At 36.8% G+C, this 21089-nt stretch overlaps 1 protein-coding gene across 1 annotated transcript in view; it reads left to right on the forward strand.

Moving 5' to 3' along the window:
* The window catches only part of SGMS2 (sphingomyelin synthase 2), a 115808-nt gene that overhangs the window by 90864 nt on the left and 3855 nt on the right, over nucleotides 1–21089 (forward strand). The window contains exons 3-5 of the mRNA XM_053703524.1: nucleotides 11276–11393; nucleotides 14912–15065; nucleotides 18864–19030. Of these exons, the coding sequence (XP_053559499.1) occupies nucleotides 11276–11393; nucleotides 14912–15065; nucleotides 18864–19030 (439 nt within the window). The remainder of the gene's footprint in view (nucleotides 1–11275; nucleotides 11394–14911; nucleotides 15066–18863; nucleotides 19031–21089) is intronic.

Raw genomic sequence — 21089 nt, forward strand, 5'->3', positions numbered from 1 at the left:
CTTATACAGGTAAAGGCAGAGAGTATAAAGAGATTAGGGAAGGATTTAGGGGATTTGAGGCATTTAAACCCGAGTGCTGAATTAAACACTAACTTATCAAATATATTAATGAACTTAAAATAACACTTTATTTAAGAAATATGCAAATAGACAGGACATAGAACAAGACTCCAATGAGGGGTATCAGAGATGGGTATTTTCACTTCCACCTCTAATTAGAATACTCCAAATTAGATGTCATAACAAATACTTTAAAAACATTAGGCCATGTGGGCAGGGGGGAAGAAGTGGTGGTCAATAATTCTATGGGGATACATACGAAAAGGCAAATCACTGCATTTGCACGCTTTATATCTAAATCACATCAGGATTTCAGACACACTATGCGCTCAAAGGATGACTTCCTGCCTGCGTACTGCTTTGATTCAACAAAGTCAGCCGATTTCTAACTTGTTCCCTATATGTGTTCACACAAATATAGCACATTCAACATACACATACCCACTTTAAAGTCACACTTTAAATCTTATAGGTTCTCAAGATATCTCCTCTTACAGAGGTAATAAATGCCTATAAATATCCTACTCCTTAAGCTATATTGTCATAAATGGCGAGCATACTACCATCACAGATGCTCATCAATAATCCTCACTTAGAGGCTGTTACGTATCAAAGGATCTAAATCCTGCTTAAGTTATGAGTGTACTCGATAGAGACAATATAGACAGTGTAAAAACAGTGTAGCTATGGAGCGCAGTAGAAAATATATAATGTATACTGTTACTATGTGACAAATCGCGGTATATTCAGACCGCAGTAAATCTCCAGTTATCCACACCACAAACCAATACCCCCCTGACCACGCCCACTGGTACGTGACTTCGTCAGGGCATAGGAGGCAGAGAGTATTCAAGGCACCTTAAATCAGGACTAGTTGAGAAAATGAAAATGTGTATATGACCAGGCAACAGTCACCAAACTTCTGAAGATGATATTACTTGCACCATGCTATATGATGAATTAGTATCAGATAAACTCAGCATTATTATTTCTGCAAACGAAAACCATTTAAAACAGCAGAATTAAAGACTTAGGGCTCGCTTCCATTGAGCCTTAAAAAAATTGAGCCGTAAGCTACTGAAGTGGCCGACAGCTAAAAGTAGTTTACGGCTCCATTTTAGTACCAGGTTTCAATTTAAATATTTTGCGCGTTGCATGCATTCACTCTTTTTGTGTAGGTGTAAGCTAACGTTGTTTTAATGCTTCCATTCGACGTCTGATTTCTTGAAAATCATTTAGTTGCTATGGTAACCCGACCTTACATTATAAAATTTACGTTTAATGTCTGCGCTCCTTACCTGAGATCACCTCTAAAGAAATACATAAACAAATATACACTTATTTATAATACATATTTTGTACCTATAAGCAAATACTATTTTTTATTCTAATTATATTTTCCACTTTATTAATATATGTAATATGTATTGCTTGTCTAGGCATAGGTCTAGTTTGAAATTTGTAGATATGCATATATTTTTATATGTAAATACATACTGATTTTTCCATAAGAACAAAGAAGCAACTATTCCTATACATGGGACAACAATAAATATTACATATTTCAGTTTTTTCTACATGAAAACACTAGCATTGTTTGCAAGATTAACAATTTCAATGGGAACCAGGCCTCAAAGAACTCCTTTTTTCCTCCGGCAGCGTATTAACGGTTTCCGCTTTCATTGGAAACCTGGTTATCACTTAACGGCTTCTAATACTTTCTATGGGATGCGAAAATGTTTTACGGTATAAGGCACCATTGGTAGCAGTCAATGAACGAAGTAGCTTCAGACAGCATATTTATCGGTTTGTGAGCTTGCGCAAGCCAAATTACGGCTCACTGGAAGCGAGCCCTTAATAGGCACAGGAGAAATACTGTCATCTGAGGTAAATTAAACAGTGAGGGAGTCGAGTCTGGCCCTTGCAATTAGTACATTATTTCATTGTTGAGAGGCAAGTATGAGGCAGCTGCACAGTCATCAGTAGCTTTTCAAAGGCGGAGAATCAAGTTTATAGAAGCTTCATAGTGAGTGTATGATATATGTGCAGATTTGCAAGCTTAATTTGGGATTTAGAAAGCAGAGCCACCACAGTCTGTACAGCTATTTGTGTTACTCAAAGTTTCCTGGTCTTATAAGCTTCCAAGGTACATTGTTCAAAGTCCCTGAGGAAAACATTGCCCCCAGTGCAATCTGCAGCACTTAGGGGCCTATTTATTATTGTGCGAGCGGACATGATGATACGATATTGCGGATCATGTCCGCTGCACATCAATAAATGCTGATAGTATACGCTCTCAGCATTTATCATTGCACCAGCAGTTCTGGTGAACTGCTGGTGCAATACCGCCCCTTGCAGATTCGCAGCCAATCAGCCGCTAGCAGGGGGTGTCAATCAACCCGATCATATTCAATCGGGTTGATTTCTGTCCGCCGCCTCAGAGCAGGCGGACAGGTTATGAAGCAGCTTCATAACCGCTGCTTCAAAACTTCTGTTTCTGGTGAGCCTGAAGGCTCGCGGGAAACTCAGGACATCAAGCTCCATACAGAGCTTGATAAATATGCCTCTATGTCTCTTTCATTGCGGCCAGCCAGTTAATTTAGCCCTGTGTGAAATGGCGGCTAGCGTTGGGCGTCTCCACACTACTGCAGTGTTCGGCTTCTTTGCTTGCTTCCGATGGTGGAGCGATTGTTAAGGCTCCTCTCCCTCTATGATCCGGGCAGGGACGCTTGCACTCACCTATGGCAAATGCTGGAAAGGGCTTAGGACAGTTAACTATTTTTATTAAGATTTTTAAATCATAAGACAATAACAAACGAATAAACTGAGCATATCACTAAATATACAACTTGGTTATAAGGAGCAGAGATAGAAAATAATCAATTTGTGGACACAATTAGATAACATAAAATAACATCTTCAAATATTGATATAATTTAAAAAAACAAAAAGTATTGTGTCACTAGAAAACATTATCTTTCCATCACAGTGCCCATACACTAGTATTGGATAACAAAAAATCTAATAACATTTGCAAAAAATGAGATTTTATTAAACAGTATCACTTTATTTAAAACTACATTTTATGACATTGATTGTAGCTTGATTAATGTTTAGACATTCTCATGTTTATTTATTTTGTTTGTATCGGTATGACACAAAAAAGTGAAGATGTAAAATAGCCAAATCTGATACATTCCACGCAAAACTCCAAAAGTGGACTAGACAAAATTATTGGCACCAGCAATTTAATATTTGGTATCATACCCCTTGGAAAAAAATAACTGAAATCAATCGCTTCCTGTAACCATCAATGAGTCTCTTACACCTCTCTACTGGAATTTTGGACCAACTGCTCCAGGTCTCTCAGATTGGAAGGGTTCCTTTTCCCAACTGCTGTTTTGAGATCTCTGGGTGCTTTTTGACGTGTGCTTTGAGTCATTGTCCTGCTGTAAGACCCATAACGGAGACCCAACTTTCTGACACTGGACCCTACATTGCACCACATAATTATTTGGTAGTCTTCAGATTTCATAATACCGTGCACACAGTGAAGACATCCAGTGCCTGAAGCAGCAAAGCAAACCCAAAACATCAGTGAACCATGTTTGACTATAGGGACTGTATTGTTTTCTTTAATAGCCTCATTTTTTTTCTCTGAAAACAGTAGAATGATAGGCTTTACCAAAAAGCTGTAATTTTGTTTCGTCTGTCCACAGCACATTCTCCCAAAAGGATTTTGGCTTCTAAGTTTTGGCAAACACCAATCTGGCTTTTTTATGTTTCTGTGTCAGCAGTGGGGTTTTCCTGGGTCCCCTACGATAGCATTCCTTTTCATTCAGATGGCGACCTATAGTACAAGCTGACACATTTGTACCCTGTGCCTAAAGGTCAGCTTGAATTTGTCTGGAAGTTGATCGAGGTTCTTTATCCACCATTCGAAAAATCCTTTATTGCAATCTTTGATGAATTTTTCTCTTTTGTCCACGTACAGGGATTTAGCTACAGTGCCATGGGCTGTAAACTGTTTGACAATGTTGCACACAATGGACACAGGAACATTAAAATATCTGGAGATGCTCTTTCTCTTCTCCATGCTCATTGTGGCACACAAAGACACACAACAGAAAGGTTGAGTCCATTTTTCACCATTTTAACTGGTTGCCGGTGTGATTTCTATATTGTCAGCACTTGTTAATTGATCCAGGTGAGTTTAATTACAAATTACAGGAGCATCACAAACTTGGAATGCAATTATTTCTTACAATTTGAGAACATGTCAATAATTTTGTCCAGTCCAGTTTTGGATTTTTGTGCGTCAGATTTGGCTTTTTTTTCGCCACTTTTTTTCTGTTATACCAACACAAACAAAAGAATTAAACATGAGAATGCCTAAACATTTGTAATTGCAACAATTTTCTGGGTGAAGTGGTGCATTATCTGACAGAAATGCAGGGGTGCCAATATTTTTGGCCATGACTGTGTATATATATATATATATATATATATATATATATATATATATATATATATATATATATAAGTATATGTGTATATATATATATCATCTTCTGGATATATAATCTTCTGGGTATTGTCCATTTACAGTTATTTATATTGTGTTTATGACAATTAAGTGTCTCTTTTGTATAAAGCTATGCAAAATTGAATAACAAAGAAAAAATCCATATCTATATAATGAAAAGAATGCTTAGTGCATTAGTGATGAAACGCGTAGGTTGGTGTGAGGTGTGTGCACAGGGATGTATCTGATAAGGTTATGTTACAATGTGAGTGTTTGTGCAGATGACTATCAATATATTACAATATAATTGATTAATAATCCTGCAAGTATGATTACACGTTAGGGGATTTTGATTCTATTTGTGAGCAAGTGGATTATTAGACATAGTGTAACTATCCAGAAATTGAAAGAAAGGGCACTCCACCCTAGATGTTCGCAGGTAGGAGGTTGCCTATGAGCACATAGGTGTGCCAGGTGTGATGCAGAAAAATCCACCTTCCCTTACCCTTAGTGTATGCAATTGATGTTGGAGTATCCTGGGGTTCACTACCACATACATTATATACGTGCATTTGCCCCTTCTTTGTTTTTAAGCCTGAGAGGGCAAGGACAGAGGTGCTGAGAAGATGTTTTACTTTTTATCAGATTTCCTTCAAGGGAAAGTTCCAGGAAGAGAGGGAATTAGAATTAAACCACAGGTGTTGCTGGGAAGTTAGGACCCATAGCAGCAAAGGTTACTTTTTTTAGCTGGCAGGTGGACATACCTTATTTGGGAGTTTGTTAGTCCTTAGGCAGCCAAGGAGAACTCGAAACACTCAGTGAGTGGTTATAGCTCCACTTTGAAAGTTTTCCATTTTAATGTGCAGAGGTTTGTGCACTATTTATGTATGACACCGATGGGGCTTATTTAGGGGGTGAGGGTACATAGCTCCCCTCCACTACCCCAGTGGAGCTTCCTAATGTATATTACAGGGTTAAGACATTAGTAATCCTTTGCATCTGGAGCCATTCTACTCAGCACCTAATTCCAGTCCCCTTAAAACCCCTTAAAATCAGCAGTGTCTAAAGTAATGGCTGCTATCCTGCCTGCAAGCAAATGCAAGGCTAAGCTCAAACTTATCGTTTCAGATAATGCTGCTAGGGATATTACCCTAGCCCAACTTTGAGTCACGTTAGTAACGATTTACTTTTTCAGAACTTCAGTGTCAGTTTTGGATTTGGACACGCTGTGACAGCAGCGGTTTTTAGAGGATCATAGAGTCTTGATTCTACTGTGGGTAGACAGGCTTGGAATATTTGGGAGGCTATTTCAACATTGTTGCAGGGTTTGCATAAGGCTCTGTCTCTCTTCATTTCTACTACTCTCTCATACAGTATGTTGGGGAGTATTACAGGAAAAAATTTAATTTTCTGGGGCTTCTCCTAATGAAGTTAATATTTATAAGGGTGAATCCCTAGAAATAAATATTGCAGATGACAATTGTCTGTTGTGCAAACAGACTGTATATTCACCAGCACAACTTTGTAATTCCTGTTTGTGCTCTTTTCTTCAGTCCCATTCTCAGGCCCCAAGCACTGATGCTGCAGTGGGACAACTGCCTCCTTGTTTTACACAGGGTGGAGTGACTGATTTTACCCCTGCTTTTAAGAACCCCTTAAAATCAACAGTGTCTAAAGCTATGGCTGCTATCCTGCCTGCAAGTGTAAGCTCAAACTTATCTTTTCAGGTTCTGCTGCTAGGGATATTACCCCAGCCCAACGGGTGTATGAGTCTGAGGTCTCTTCATCAGATGTGATGATTCTGGGTATGGGTCTGCTTCAGACAAGGATTCAGGAGATTTAACTTTTCAGTTCAAAATGGAGCATCTACGCTTCTTCCTAAAGGAGGTCCTAAACACTCTAGGAGTAAGGAAGCCAAACCGGCTGCAGAGCAACTGGTACAGAAATTAGATATGATTTTCAGACCTAAGTCTTAGGTTCCAGATTCCTTCCCAGTACCAACATTGGTGTCTGAAATTGTTACTAGAGAATGGGAGAAACCGGAAACCCCCTTTTCTCCATCATCTACTTTTAAGAAGCAAGTGGAACTGTTGTTTCAACCTGCAGTCAACATTGCTGGTGCGATTCATAAAATGACTTAGTTTCTGAGGAATCTTCCTTGTGAAGCAGTCATTCAGATAGTCCGTCTTAATGCAAAGAATACTGCATTAGCAGTTCTGTTCTGTAGGGCCCATTGGCTTAAATCATTGTCTGCAGATATGGTCTCTAAATCTAGATTGTTAATTCTCGATTTTAATGGCAAAACCTTTTATGGCCCAGGATAACATTCCTTTATCTCTACTGTCTCAGGTGGCAAATTAGTTTTTTTGCCACAGGACACGAACACTAGACCTAAAGGAAGGTCTAACAGTAGGTTTTGTTCCTTTCATCAGGACAAGCAATCAGAAGTCGGACCTTCTCAAACCCATCTATAGACCTTCCTCAACTTGGAATAAGTCTAAACAGTCCAAGAAGGTCTCTTTTGATAACAAGTCAGCATGAAGGTGCGGCCCCCTTCAGCATGAAGGTGCAGTCTTTTTCAGGTGGTTTGGGCAAGTTCTTTCCAAGATCCTTGGGCTATGGAAATTGTGTATAGTGAAAGAAAGGGGAGGTTTTGTAAGGGCGCTAATAGCTGAAGATACTTATGTGAAATTATTAATATTATCTGTGATAAATATTCATAATAAAATGAAATCAAATAGGAACAGTATCTAAAGAACAAGTGATTTATTTGGTTACAATATGATTTGAAAAAATATAGAGACGTCTCTAATACAATTCAATTAAAAACAATAATGAAATTTAGCATAAAAAATGATAAAAAGTGGTACTGATTAGTACATCATGAGAAATTTAGATTACTGTTTAATAGTGTAGTCACAAAGAAAATTCTATTGGGGTGTGACTAAACAGTTACCCAAGATTTCTCGTGAGTTATTAAGTTGGTATACAGTTATGCATAAAAATATATTTAAAATCCCAATATCGGCTTGATAAAATTTCGGCTTGATAAAATTTCTGCAAAGGCTATATATTACACAAAAAATTAGAATGGAGCTTAAAGAGGAGCTGTGCATAGGAGGAAGATTATATAAGGTTATGCTCTAGCTCGGATTAGATCAATCCTTATATCTGTATTCTCAGCGAACTAATTGACATGTCCATATGTATGAACCAAGAGAAATGTCCAGTAATATTATACTGCTAGTAGTTTAGGATTACAGTTCGCAATCTTTCATGCAGATGGTACCTTATAGTAAGCTTGAATAGCAGCAGGGAATCCTATGCGTCCTGCGGCTCAGTTCTTCTGACAGTGTCCTCGTGTTGTTGGCGTCTGACGTCACACCCGATGTGCGGGGGCTTGTCTTGCGTCTGCCAATCACTGCTTAGACAGTTGTGAGTATCCGAAAATGCCTTTTTACGTCCGATATTGTGTATTCACAATTCTTCTTGTATCTGATACCTGTACTTATTTAGGCACCGATCAGCAAAGAAGTATCCGTTGAGAGTAAGATCACCTGCACTTAGTGCTGTTAGCACGCAGGTTCCGATGAAATTTCTCCTTAGTGTTCTTTGTTGATAGTCAACCCGGGTTGGATCAAACAGCTGATAGGATAGTGGAGTCAAATCTTGATAAAGCTCCTGGAGGGAGTGAAACGCGTAGAAGCTAAAGACTATTTTCTTGACTCCACTATCCTATCAGCTGTTTGATCCAACCCGGGTTGACTATCAACAAAGAACACTAAGGAGAAATTTCATCGGAACCTGCGTGCTAACAGCACTAAGTGCAGGTGATCTTACTCTCAACGGATACTTCTTTGCTGATCGGTGCCTAAATAAGTACAGGTATCAGATACAAGAAGAATTGTGAATACACAATATCGGACGTAAAAAGGCATTTTCGGATACTCACAACTGTCTAAGCAGTGATTGGCAGACGCAAGACAAGCCCCCGCACATCGGGTGTGACGTCAGACGCCAACAACACGAGGACACTGTCAGAAGAACTGAGCCGCAGGACGCATAGGATTCCCTGCTGCTATTCAAGCTTACTATAAGGTACCATCTGCATGAAAGATTGCGAACTGTAATCCTAAACTACTAGCAGTATAATATTACTGGACATTTCTCTTGGTTCATACATATGGACATGTCAATTAGTTCGCTGAGAATACAGATATAAGGATTGATCTAATCCGAGCTAGAGCATAACCTTATATAATCTTCCTCCTATGCACAGCTCCTCTTTAAGCTCCATTCTAATTTTTTGTGTAATATATAGCCTTTGCAGAAATTTTATCAAGCCGAAATTTTATCAAGCCGATATTGGGATTTTAAATATATTTTTATGCATAACTGTATACCAACTTAATAACTCACGAGAAATCTTGAGTAACTGTTTAGTCACACCCCAATAGAATTTTCTTTGTGACTACACTATTAAACAGTAATCTAAATTTCTCATGATGTACTAATCAGTACCACTTTTTATCATTTTTTATGCTAAATTTCATTATTGTTTTTAATTGAATTGTATTAGAGACGTCTCTATATTTTTTCAAATCATATTGTAACCAAATAAATCACTTGTTCTTTAGATACAGTTCCTATTTGATTTCATTTTATTACGAATATTTATCACAGATAATATTAATAATTTCACATAAGTATCTTCAGCTATTAGCGCCCTTACAAAACCTCCCCTTTCTTTCACTATACACTATTTTTAGATTGAAGGATCTAAAAAACACTGTAAGCGGTCTGATACTCTATATACCAGCGCACTATTTTCCCACATTCTTTCACACTATGGAAATTGTGTCTCATGGGTATAAGATAGGCTTCAAAACTCTACCGCCACTAGGAAGATTTATCCTGTCGTACATCTTCTTTCGATGCATAAAAGATCTGCAGGACTTGGAGGTTATTGTCCCAGTACCTGTGAAGGAACACAATATGGGTTTTTTATTCTAACCTCTTCATAGTTCCAAAGAAGGAAGGTCAGTCCAGACCAATTTTGGACTTAAAAGTTTTGAACAGATTTCTGAGGGTACATTTCTTCAAAATGGAAAAAATAAGATCCATCATTCCTCTGGTTCTTCAAGGTCAGTTTATGTCCACTGTAGACCTGAAGGACGCGTACCTTCACATTCCTATTAATCCGGATCATCATCAATTTTTGCGTTTTGCTTTTCTCAACAAACATTACCAGTTTGTTGCCTTACCTTTTGGCCTGGCTACTGCTCCTTGAGTGTTCACCAAGGTCCTGGGATCGCTGCTGTTGGTAATTCAGCCCAGGGGGTATTGGTGGCTCCTTACCTGGACGATATCTTGGTTTAGGTTCCATCTTTTTCATTCAGCATCTGTTCACACAGAGAAACTACTTTGGTTTCTTTGCCGTCATGGCTGGAAAATCAACGTTGCCAAGAGTGCCTTAATTCTACAGACAAGACTATTCTTTATGGGAGATGTCGCGCGCAATGATGTGATGACGTCACCACGCAACTTTATTTAAACTTAACAATGTTAAGTATAGGAAAAGGGGGCATGCTGCTTAGAAGCCTGTATCTCAGGCATCTAAGCAGCTACAGACCCCCAAGACCCACCGTTGGAAAGGCAACCGCCTAATCAACAGTGTAAGTCTTGGGGATCTAGAAAAAGAAAAAAAAAGTTAAAAAAACCCCACCTTTGAACAGCTTAGCATCCAGGTGGGAAAGTGCTTAGCACTCCAAGGGTTAAAGCTCTGGGGTGGGGTACCTTTGCCTCTTCCTGGTGGCCAGGTGATGAATTCCCAAGAGTAATGTTTTAATTCTTCAACTTAATTAAAGTTTAAATTAATAGCTAGTGCAATTGCTACAAGCCAAACAGCAGCACACAAAAATATTTTTAATATCTTTTTTTATGAGGCCAGGGTAGTCGGGACCAAAAGATAAGTTTGCACACTTATGGAATTTGGAAAATTCAAAGTTTTCTTTCTTTTATTATTTGTTTAAAGGGACACTGAACCCAATTTTTTTTCCAGATAGAGCATGTAATTTTAAGCAACTTTCTAATTTACTCCTATTATCACATTTTCTTCGTTCTCTTGCTGTCTTTATTTGAAAAAGAAGGCTTCTAAGCTGTTGTTTGGTTCTGAACACTGGAGAGCACGTGTTTATTGGTGAGTGAATTTATCTACCAATCAGCAAGAACAACCCAGGTTGTTGACCAAAAATGGGCCGGCATCTAAACTTTCATTCTTGCTTTTCAAATAAAGATACCAAGAGAATGAAGAAAATTTGATAATAGGAGTAAATTAGAAAGTTGCTTAAAATTGCATGCTCTATCTGAATCACGAAAGATTTTTTTTTTGTGTTCAGTGTCCCTTTAATGTACATGTCTGTTATCTAAAGCATTGTAATTATTTTATTTTTATTTTAGGTAGGTTTCTTTTAGGGAGGGGTTAATAAACCATTTAATGGGCGTTTAGTAACTGGCACAATAGGACGATTCCTAATGTCTGGAAAATAGTGTGTGGTAACTAATTTTATATAAATTGAACACATATTCATGAAAATTTTTAAGGATGGAATGTAAAAATTGTAAAGCAGAAGGTCTTATGATGATGAATAAATTGAAGTTGAAATGTCTTCTTTCTTTTCCTGTTTGCAGATCAATAGTGGGTCGAAGATATTTTTTTATTATTGGGACTTTGTACCTGTACAGATGTATTACAATGTATGTTACAACACTACCAGTGCCTGGAATGCATTTCCAATGCGCCCCAAAGGTAAATCACTAAGATTATTCCAATCCAGTTTTGGTTTACTGAGAAATTAATCATTATGAACCATAATCGGAGAGTATGGGCTTCTATATTTATTTTTATTTTATAGGTTTTAAACAACTTGCTTGGCTTTCTGGCTGCTAAATTGTCGATAATGTTTAGTTATGCATTTGGCTACATTTACTCCTGGCCTCTTGTTTATATGTAGCCTTTAAAGTGTAGTACTTATGCCATCTGAGCATATAATGACACAATTATTTTAGAATTATGCAGCAACTTTTACAATATATACAAAAACATTAAAGGGACACTAAACACAAGTGTTTTCTTTCATGATTCAGATAGAGCATACAATTTTAACACATCGGGTTAGCCAGAAGTGAGCAGCATATGCTAATAGATGTCAATCACCAGTCATGTCCTGCTCAGGTCCAAGTAGGCAGCAAACCTAATGCATGAAGAGAACTATGTTTTAATGCCTTTAGTTACCAAAATACATTCCTGCAATAATACATATCCAACAACCCCATTGTTTATTGTGTTAATAAGTCACTTTAATAAACTCTACAAACTTAGCACCCATGTGTTGACATCTTTGGAGCTGATCACGGCCCCTCTGCAATCTTAGGCGGCTTTCTAGGTGACGTTGAGTTAAGCCTCAGTTGGGGATTTCTGGGATCTAAGTGACGTTGCCATGTTTGGGTGTGGTGATGTCATTGAGACCCAGAAACCCCAGAAGTAGCAGCCTTAGTAAATATTAGAAAGGAGCTGGTTGGGGGGTTCTTATAAATCCCCCTCAATCTTAGCTCCCTTAACTCATACAAACCTAAGACACACCTTTGGAATGGTAAGATCCTGCCCTTTCAAATGGTGTATATTTTGGGGGCATAAAAGGCCTAAAGACCCCCCTGTCTCCTTGTTTTAAAGCCTATAAACCCTTCTTTAAAATAAAGCCCTATATATGTTTTAATAGCCAGGTGATCACTGTAAATGTGATCACCTGGCATGAATAAAAAATAGTTTATTTGAGAAGAGGCTCATGGGAGTCCCTAGGTGCAAATCAAAAGTTATATAACTATACCAAAAGGCCCTAATTTATATGAGGATAAGCCCCTTCTTCTTTTTACTATCAATTTTAGAAGGAAACAAACACCCGCTTTTGTTTACATCCTTGTTTATTACAATTTTAGAACATTTTATTTAATGGAAAGGTTTCTAGGCCATCAAAAAAGCCTAGAGACCCCCAAGACCTCCCACCAGCAGGAGCACCTCTTAAAGGGACATTATACACTACATTTTTCTTTGCATAAATGTTTTGTAGATGATCCATTTATATAGCCTATCTGGGTGTGTTTTTGTAAAAATGTATAGTTTTGCTTATTTAAAATAACATTGTGCTGATTTTCTGGCTTCTAACCAAGCCCCAAAATTTTAGATGTATACTTATGTCTACAGACTCCAGCTTGCTCCTGTTTGTGTAAAGGGTTTTTTCATATGCAGGGGAGGGGGAAGAGTCTCATCTTCCTGCTTCTCAGCCCCTTTAACTGGGTGTCCCAGCCTAACCTCATCAACAGTGTTAAACTGTTTTTAAAAGGATTTATACTGGATTTTTATATCAGTATCTGTTCATGCTATTCTTTATAGTAGTGTCTATTACATGCAGTTATATGACATTTTGGTGTATATTGTCCCTTTAAGCTCCTATATAAGTTTTAATACCCAGGTGATCACTTTGGTAATAGTGATTTCCAGATGTGTATAAAGGTGCATTTATTTGAGGAGCTTATGGGAGCACCTATGTGCACACCAAAGTTATATAACTATACACAAAGGCCCTGATTTATATGAAGATAAGCCCTTCTTTCTTTTGACTTGATAGTTTAGAAAAAAAAACACACACTATAGTTTTCAACTTTATTTATTAAAATTGTAATAAAAAATATAAATTTTGCTTCAAACATTTTGTTGCATACTTCTCACATGTCATGAAAGATACATAAAATAACAGTGTAGTTTGAATTTGCTGGGTCTGCTGAAAAAAATATAATATTTGTGGGTTTATTATCACATATAATGGCCTACAGTGGGGATTATATGTGAACAGCATCTAAAAACTCCAACACAGCTCAGCACATGGGTGGAAATGGCTCAGTAGTTAAGGGGTAGAAACTGCAGGCTATATCTGATCCATACACATTCATTTTGACTGTCCCTTTGTAGAAATCATGATAGATAGATAGATAGATAGATAGATAGATAGATAGATAGATAGATAGATAGATAAAGTATGAGTAAAAGACTGTAATAAAACATTTTAAAATGTTATGCCATAACAGTTTATTAGTATATTCACCATTTGATCAGTATTTTCGTCTAGAGCTGCATCTCAAAATTCTCAAAAGACAGAAATGAGCAAAACTTTGTCCTGGACAGTGTTAGTGTTGCAGTTATGTCTCCCTACAACAATCATAGCTTTACATTATTCAAGGTTCCCCTTTTATCCTGTTATGTAGTGCAATATGCATTCTTTTTCATATAATGAAAATTACCCATGGCAAGACAGGTCTTTAATGCACATTGTATTTCTATTGAAATATTTTTTCTTGTAAAAAAGGTTAAATAAACATTGCAAACATTTTAATTGAAGTTTATATTGTTATATTAATGGTTTTTGGTTGATATTGGCAACACCCTGAGCAATTTTGGTATAAAGTGACAAATCCAAGTCCAAAGTAACAAGTCTGATGAGAAAAAAAATGGTTTAATAATAACAGAAACACCCAGTTACATAAAACATGAATACATTTTATAAGGCTATCTTCTTGATGGTGGAAATGGGTACAATATCCCTTTTAGTAATGCTGTAATTCCTAATGTGTTATTGTTTTTCCTTCAAAATTTGATTTTTAGTAGTATACTCTTTGCTTTTCTGCTTTATCATAATTGTAGTTTGCCATCTTGTCTCGAGCTAATTAAACACAAAGGGGTAGATTTACTAAATGTCGAGCGGACATGATTCGCTATAGCGAATTATGTCCACTCGACATCGCTGTCTGCATTTATCATTGTGCAAGCATTTCTAGTGAAAAGCTTGTGCAATGCCTCTCCCTGCTTACTGACGGCCAATCGACCGCTAGCAGGGGCTGTCAATCATCCCAAACTAAAAGGTGGCAGACAGGTTATGGAGCTGCTTATGACCGCAGCTTCCTAACTTTCATTTCATATGAGCCTGAAACGATGGTCCTCCGAAACAGCATCCTCTTCTTCATAAATGGAGCCCAAACTGTTGACCACTGCTCCTGTCACAGTGCAAGAACTATATCTGACATGACTTATCTTGTTGTTAGTCCAAATAAAATTTGATTTTAGAATTAAGGTAGGTCATGATATCAGGGTCAGCAAAACATTATCATTTACATATTTTGATGCAAAATTAGCCATCTTAAATCTTGATAAGTAGATTTTAATGTTCTATATGCAGTGCAGTGTATCTATCTTTAACATCTTTTGTTTGGTTTCAGCTGAATGGAGATTCTTATGCTAAAGCACAGAGGGTCCTTAGATTGATATCAGGAGGTGGCTTGACTATTACAGGATCCCACATCTTGTGCGGAGACTTCCTCTACAGTGGTCATACGGTCATACTCACTCTTACTTATTTATTCATCAAAGAATGTAAGTCTTGTACAACTGCCCTTACCTAATTCTTTATGGATGTTTAATACAATAGGAATAGGGATACTTGTTTTTGTTCTATTTAAGTATTAGAATTTGTGTAATATGATCTAAAATCTTGAAAATAATAATTATTGTTAATTTTAACACACAGGTTAAATAGTGTATTATGTCTCCATTTCATTTTTAAATAGTGTATGTCTGTTTCTATTAACATCAACAATCATATGGCCTTATCTAATCATATTTGGTGAAATACTTTTGCCATAGCTGTGTGTTTTGCCAGCGGCATGTGGCAAATGTACTTCAGGGTACAATCCACCGCAGTTTTTTCCAATGTGTCTAGGAAAATTTTCAAATGTCTGCATCCCCTTTGTTTCCATCTAAATGTGTTTGGTTGGAAGCTAGCATTTATGGTTGTGTTAGGGGCCCAGGTAATAAGAGACCTTGACATGGCACCTAGGCATATCACCATTTGGTCACATGTTGTAACTTACTCTTCATTTTTGCATATAACTTAGCTGTGTAGATTAAAGGACAAATCTATTTTGTATGTCTGATATTTTTATGTGATTTTACCTATTGGGCTTTACAGCCAGGCTTGTTATAAGTTAACTGCCTGGGTCACTTGAAGTAAACTGTCTGCAAGTGCCTGTTTATAATGTAATTAAGTAATTACCCAATTTGATGTCTGGAACCAGTTGAGCAGAGGATGGACTGCAGGAACTTGTCAGAGAGACAGTAAAATATTCCATCAGATCAGATCAGGGGTCAGAACCAGAAGAGCCGTCCAAAACCAGGCATCAGAACAGAAGGGTGAGACAAGATCTTTAACCAGGAGATAGTTCCAATAATATTTAGCAAATAAATCACTCTGTGGGTTGCTTATATTAGTAAAGGGGTCAGACAGGTGGCATAAGCCAGAAACTTTGCCAGGGTCAGGGCTAGGAAGACAGGTCAGGAACAGGAAAGCTTTAGTCTTCATACTAAATAACAAAGCACTAAATGGGAGTCATAGATGACCTTTTAACACCCCCATTCAAACTTGGAGGCAGGAACAATGTCAGGGTCACTTCCAATCGGAAGAATACAAATAGCGCTAAACACACTCACTTCCAGTAAAAAATATTGGGGGCAGATAGCTCACTTCAGACTGTTGGCCGTGTTAAGCCAAAGTTCTCTTTCTGTGGCCTTGGACCTTAGCAGCAGCAGTCTCTCTTTATTTAGCTCATCCACCGGATACACGAGCCACAATAGCTCAACTCCCAGTGCGCATTAAAGTGATGGTAAACTCTCCCCTTTTTAAAATCAGATCTGGAATGTAAGCGCTATTTTAGATGAAGTTTAATTCATTAGCTGTAATGAAGATGCGCTATAACTTACTTTTTATTATAGATATGAAATTCAAATACTGCATGCTCCTCCGCCCACTTCAAAAGTAAAATTTTCTGTGAGCTAACAGATTGAATTGTTGACCAATCAGCGCTCTCCCCATATGGCACTTTTGTTGTAGCTAGAGCATTGATTGGAGAGTAATTCAATCATTTAGCTGACAGGAAAATTGACTTTTGAAGTGAGTGGTGTAACGTGGGGTATTTGAATTTCATATCTATATTAATAACTAAGTTATAGCGCATCTTCATTACAGCTAATGAATTAAACTTCATCTAAAATAGCGCTTACATTCCAGATCTGATTTTAAAAAGGGGAGAGTTTACCATCACTTTAATACCAAATGTCAGATTAGTACAGCGTAACACCTCCTGTGCCTTGGGGCATGACACTGGTGAGCACACAGAGCTGTGAGTTTTGCCAGTCACACTGGACGTGTACAGTCCACTTCTTCTGTTTTTATGTTCAATGGCAGAAAGCAATAGTTAAAGGGACATGAAACGCAAACATTTTCTTTCATGGTTCAGATGGAGTTTACCATTTTAAACAATTTTCCCATTTACTTCTATTATCTAATATACTTTGTTCTCTTTTTGTAAGCTTTGTTGAAAAGAATACCTAGGTAGGCTCAGGAGCAGCAATGCACTACTGGGAACTAGCTGCTAATTGGTGGCTCATGTCATTGCTTCACCAAATGTATTCAGCTAGCTTCCTGTGTTGCAATTCTGCTACTTCAATAAAGAATACAAAAGGAATCATGCACATTTGCTATTCCCTATCTGAAACATGAAAGAAAAATATTGGGTTTCATGTCCCTTTAATGCCAGAGTTTAAGCTGTTAATCAAATGCTCATAGGGCATGTAAATTCCAAAATGAACCTTCAACACCCCAGATAATTTAATAATTCAATGCATAATAATACAATGTATTGTTTGAGTTGTGAGTTTAATTTCAGAATTTCCATGATTTTTTACATTTGATTAGGAAGTTAAACTCTGGCGTTATTTAATTTATTTTTTGTTTTGGCCACCATTTTAGTGAAGAGCTGTGCACAAACATAGATTTCCTGTTTTTATATTAATTTGGGTTAACCACAATGTGACACAAAAAACATTTAAACATTTGCTCATTCAATTTTTTTTTATTATTTTTGCCATGTTAATGTCCCTATTATTTGGTAGGTTTATATTGTCTAACCTTGTGCAAGAGTGAATTAGGTAAGAGTTTGATTGCTGTAGCACAGGCAATGCCGATTGATCCTTTTTAGAATTATTGGAATATTCAATACAGGGCTGTGTACTAAGATTACCTTTTTTACCATTTAGCATATTCTACAATTATGATAGATTGCATTGCCCCAGAGATTTATCATTTCAACTTTTGCTTATGATAACAGGCTCTGAGTCTTCTGAGGAAAGCATTGTGCATTATTACTACCAAATTATTATCAGATGTTTTTTCTCAAAACCAGGACACCATTTATTCTACATCCTGTATCATTAGCAGAATACAGCTCTGCAAGCCAGGCCACTTATCTTTGCCATGAACTCCAGGATGCACAGTGCTTTAATGATTTCTTTTTATAGACACATTTGAGACACAGTGTATTGTTTTTATTATTGTAAGAATTTTCACATATAGACCCATTTTCCTTTAGAATACATTAACTAGGTTTTATTTCCGCCCAGTGCATTTGGTTAGGACTAGTTATCTTTTATCACCAGACAAATTATTATATAATATTTTATTTACAAATTAAGAAGTGCATGTATTTAATTAGTCTTGTATATTCTAAGTGAATGTATATTAATAGCTAGCTCACTAATTTATTTATGCCATACATAATTATCCCCAAACAAGGATAAGCAAAACTTGGTTTTGGGATACTGCATACTCTTATTTAAAGGGATGGATTTTAAACTTGCAGTCATGAGCCTTAGTGCATTGCAACTCCTGAGGAGGACACCGCTGGTGAGCCAGTCAGGAATGTCATACACACGTAGCCACCAATCACTGAGTTTGTCTTTGTCAGAAGAGGTACAAGAACACACCCCTCAAGTCTGCCTCTAGGATTGAATCCTTTGTAGGGATTAAACACACAGTTACCAAGGAGCATTTCTGTATTTAAAAAAAACAAAAAACGTTATCATTAATTAGAACTTTTATCGTTACAGTAACTTTGGGCTTTAAAGATCAACTAATATAAAAATGTTACATTTTATGTTTAATTTTATATTACTATGTGACAGGACAGTTTGTTAATCGGATTATGGACTCCTTAACATGCATGAATATGACCAAGCCTAGTATATGTGACTAATGAGATAGCACTAAATGTAGTGCGTGTGTTCGAATATTGCTTTATTGAAAATGTAACGGCTGTACTGGCTTCATCTATATTACAGATTCACCTCGTCACTTTTGGTGGTACCATTTAATCTGTTGGCTACTGAGCGCCGCAGGAGTAATCTGTATTTTGGTAGCACATGAACACTACACGGTGGATGTCATTATCGCCTACTTTATCACAACCAGGCTGTTTTGGTGGTATCATGCCATGGCCAATGAAAAGGTAAGACTGAAAAGAAAGTTACATATATTTTTTATACCAGCAATAATTATTTTCCAGTTTCCAAATTTTAGGGTGCACGCTGGTCTGGAATCTGGTTTGGCCTTCAGGGCAAAGTGGGTTGTGCCAGTATATTGCAGCCCTACCCACCCATTCTCAATATGTGTTATGACTGGACGGCCCTTTACACCCAATATACAAGCATTACTCAGGCCTTTTGGCCCCACTCTGATCCTGAACATACCATATCTTAAAGGGACAGTCTACACCAGAATCTTTATTGTTTAAAAAGATAGATAATCCCTTTATTACCCATCCCCCAGTTTTGCATAGCCAACACAGTTATATTAACATACTTTTTACCTCTGTGATTACCTTGTATCTAAGCCTCTGCAGACTGCCCCTTATTTCAGTTCTTTTGACAGACTTGCATTTTAGCCAATCAGTGCTGACTCCTAGGCAACTCCACAGGAGTGAACACAATGTTATCTATATGGCACACATGAACTAATGCTCTCTAGTTGTGAAAAACTGTCAAAATGCATTCAGATAAGAGGCGGCCTTCAAGGCATTAGCCTGTGAACCTACCTAGGTTTAGCTTTCAATTTAGAATAACAAGAGAACAAATCAAATTTGATGATAAAAGTAAATTGGAAAGTTGTTTAAAATTACATGCCCTATCTGAATCATGAAAGTTTATTTTTGACATATTTGCTGCTTACATAATTTATTTGAGATTTTAAGCAAAATAAATAAATAAATATAATATTCTGGTTTTAGCTTATCATTCACTTTTTCATATATATTAATTTTAGTTATGTACTTTTTCAATTTTAATGCCTGGTCTATATTTATTATGCTGAAATAATCATAGTTATTTGAAATACATTAAAGCAAATTGGTTGGTTAGTATTTGCATTTCCCTGCAGTATTAATGTTTTAATGGTTCACATTAAATCACATAGATGTTTGTCTATCTCTTTATCTTGGTGATTGACATATGTAGAAAATTGATTAAATAACTTTGGTTCATCCATTCGAACTGCCATGCAATAAATAAGCTATATACTACATTTTATGTATCCATTGTATTAATATTTTAGTTAATAGTCATAATAATCCATAAAAAGTATTGTGAGTCACACTGTCATTTTATGAACAGTCCTTACTAATTCCAACAATTAGAAAAAAAAAAGAGTGTTCTGTTCATTATCCACGAAATCATAGCCCAGCTTGTGTTACGATCAATCCACAGTTGACCATGACATTTTTTAAGATAAATCAGTGCTGCCATGTTATTTTCCCAGAAACCATTAGCAACAAACTTAAAATATTAATCTCTTGGTACAGAGAAGGTACTTTGGCTTTTTTCGGTCAAACCCTATCCCATTTAATTTGCAAATAGAAATCAGCAGTTAATGGAATAAATGCAACACAAAACAAAGAGAAACTTTTATTTTATGGGAAACCTTTCCTGTTTTCACCACTAAAAACTAAGCTGATAGAAGGAAAATTATTTTGAAAAAAATGTATTTGTTTTCATTTTAAATTGCATATAAAGAGCTAGATTGCAAGTAAAGTACTAATTTAACGTGCACCTGTAAAGGGTCAAATTTGCCATTTACAGCGCACGTTAATAACAAGCCATTACAAGTGGTTGGTTAATTATCCCGCAAGCTCTCGGTAATCAAAATTAACCAGGTCAGACCTCTGGTTAATTAAAAAAAAATCCACCTGATTGCCCACCAAATAAAGTGTACAGTTTCCTTTATAAAATAAAAAATAGTATGACGGCATGAGAACAAGGCTCCCATTGGAGCCAATGGAAGCGCCCTCTTGTAAGGTTGCGTTCACATTGTGCTTAGCTTGTAATACCAACGCACGTTTGCCATTTAGCATATTTAAAGGGACTGTAAAGTATTTTCTTTAATATGCATAGTAAATATCACAAATGAATCCTTCTACAGCAAGATACATGGTGATCTTGTTAATAAAATATTTAAGGTTTTGCAAATGTAGAGTAGTCCTGGGACAACCGCCTTGAAAATTCTTGGTTATGTTT

The sequence above is a fragment of the Bombina bombina genome, chromosome 2 (assembly GCF_027579735.1).
Source record: "Bombina bombina isolate aBomBom1 chromosome 2, aBomBom1.pri, whole genome shotgun sequence".
In the NCBI taxonomy this organism is placed as follows: Eukaryota; Metazoa; Chordata; class Amphibia; order Anura; family Bombinatoridae; genus Bombina; species Bombina bombina.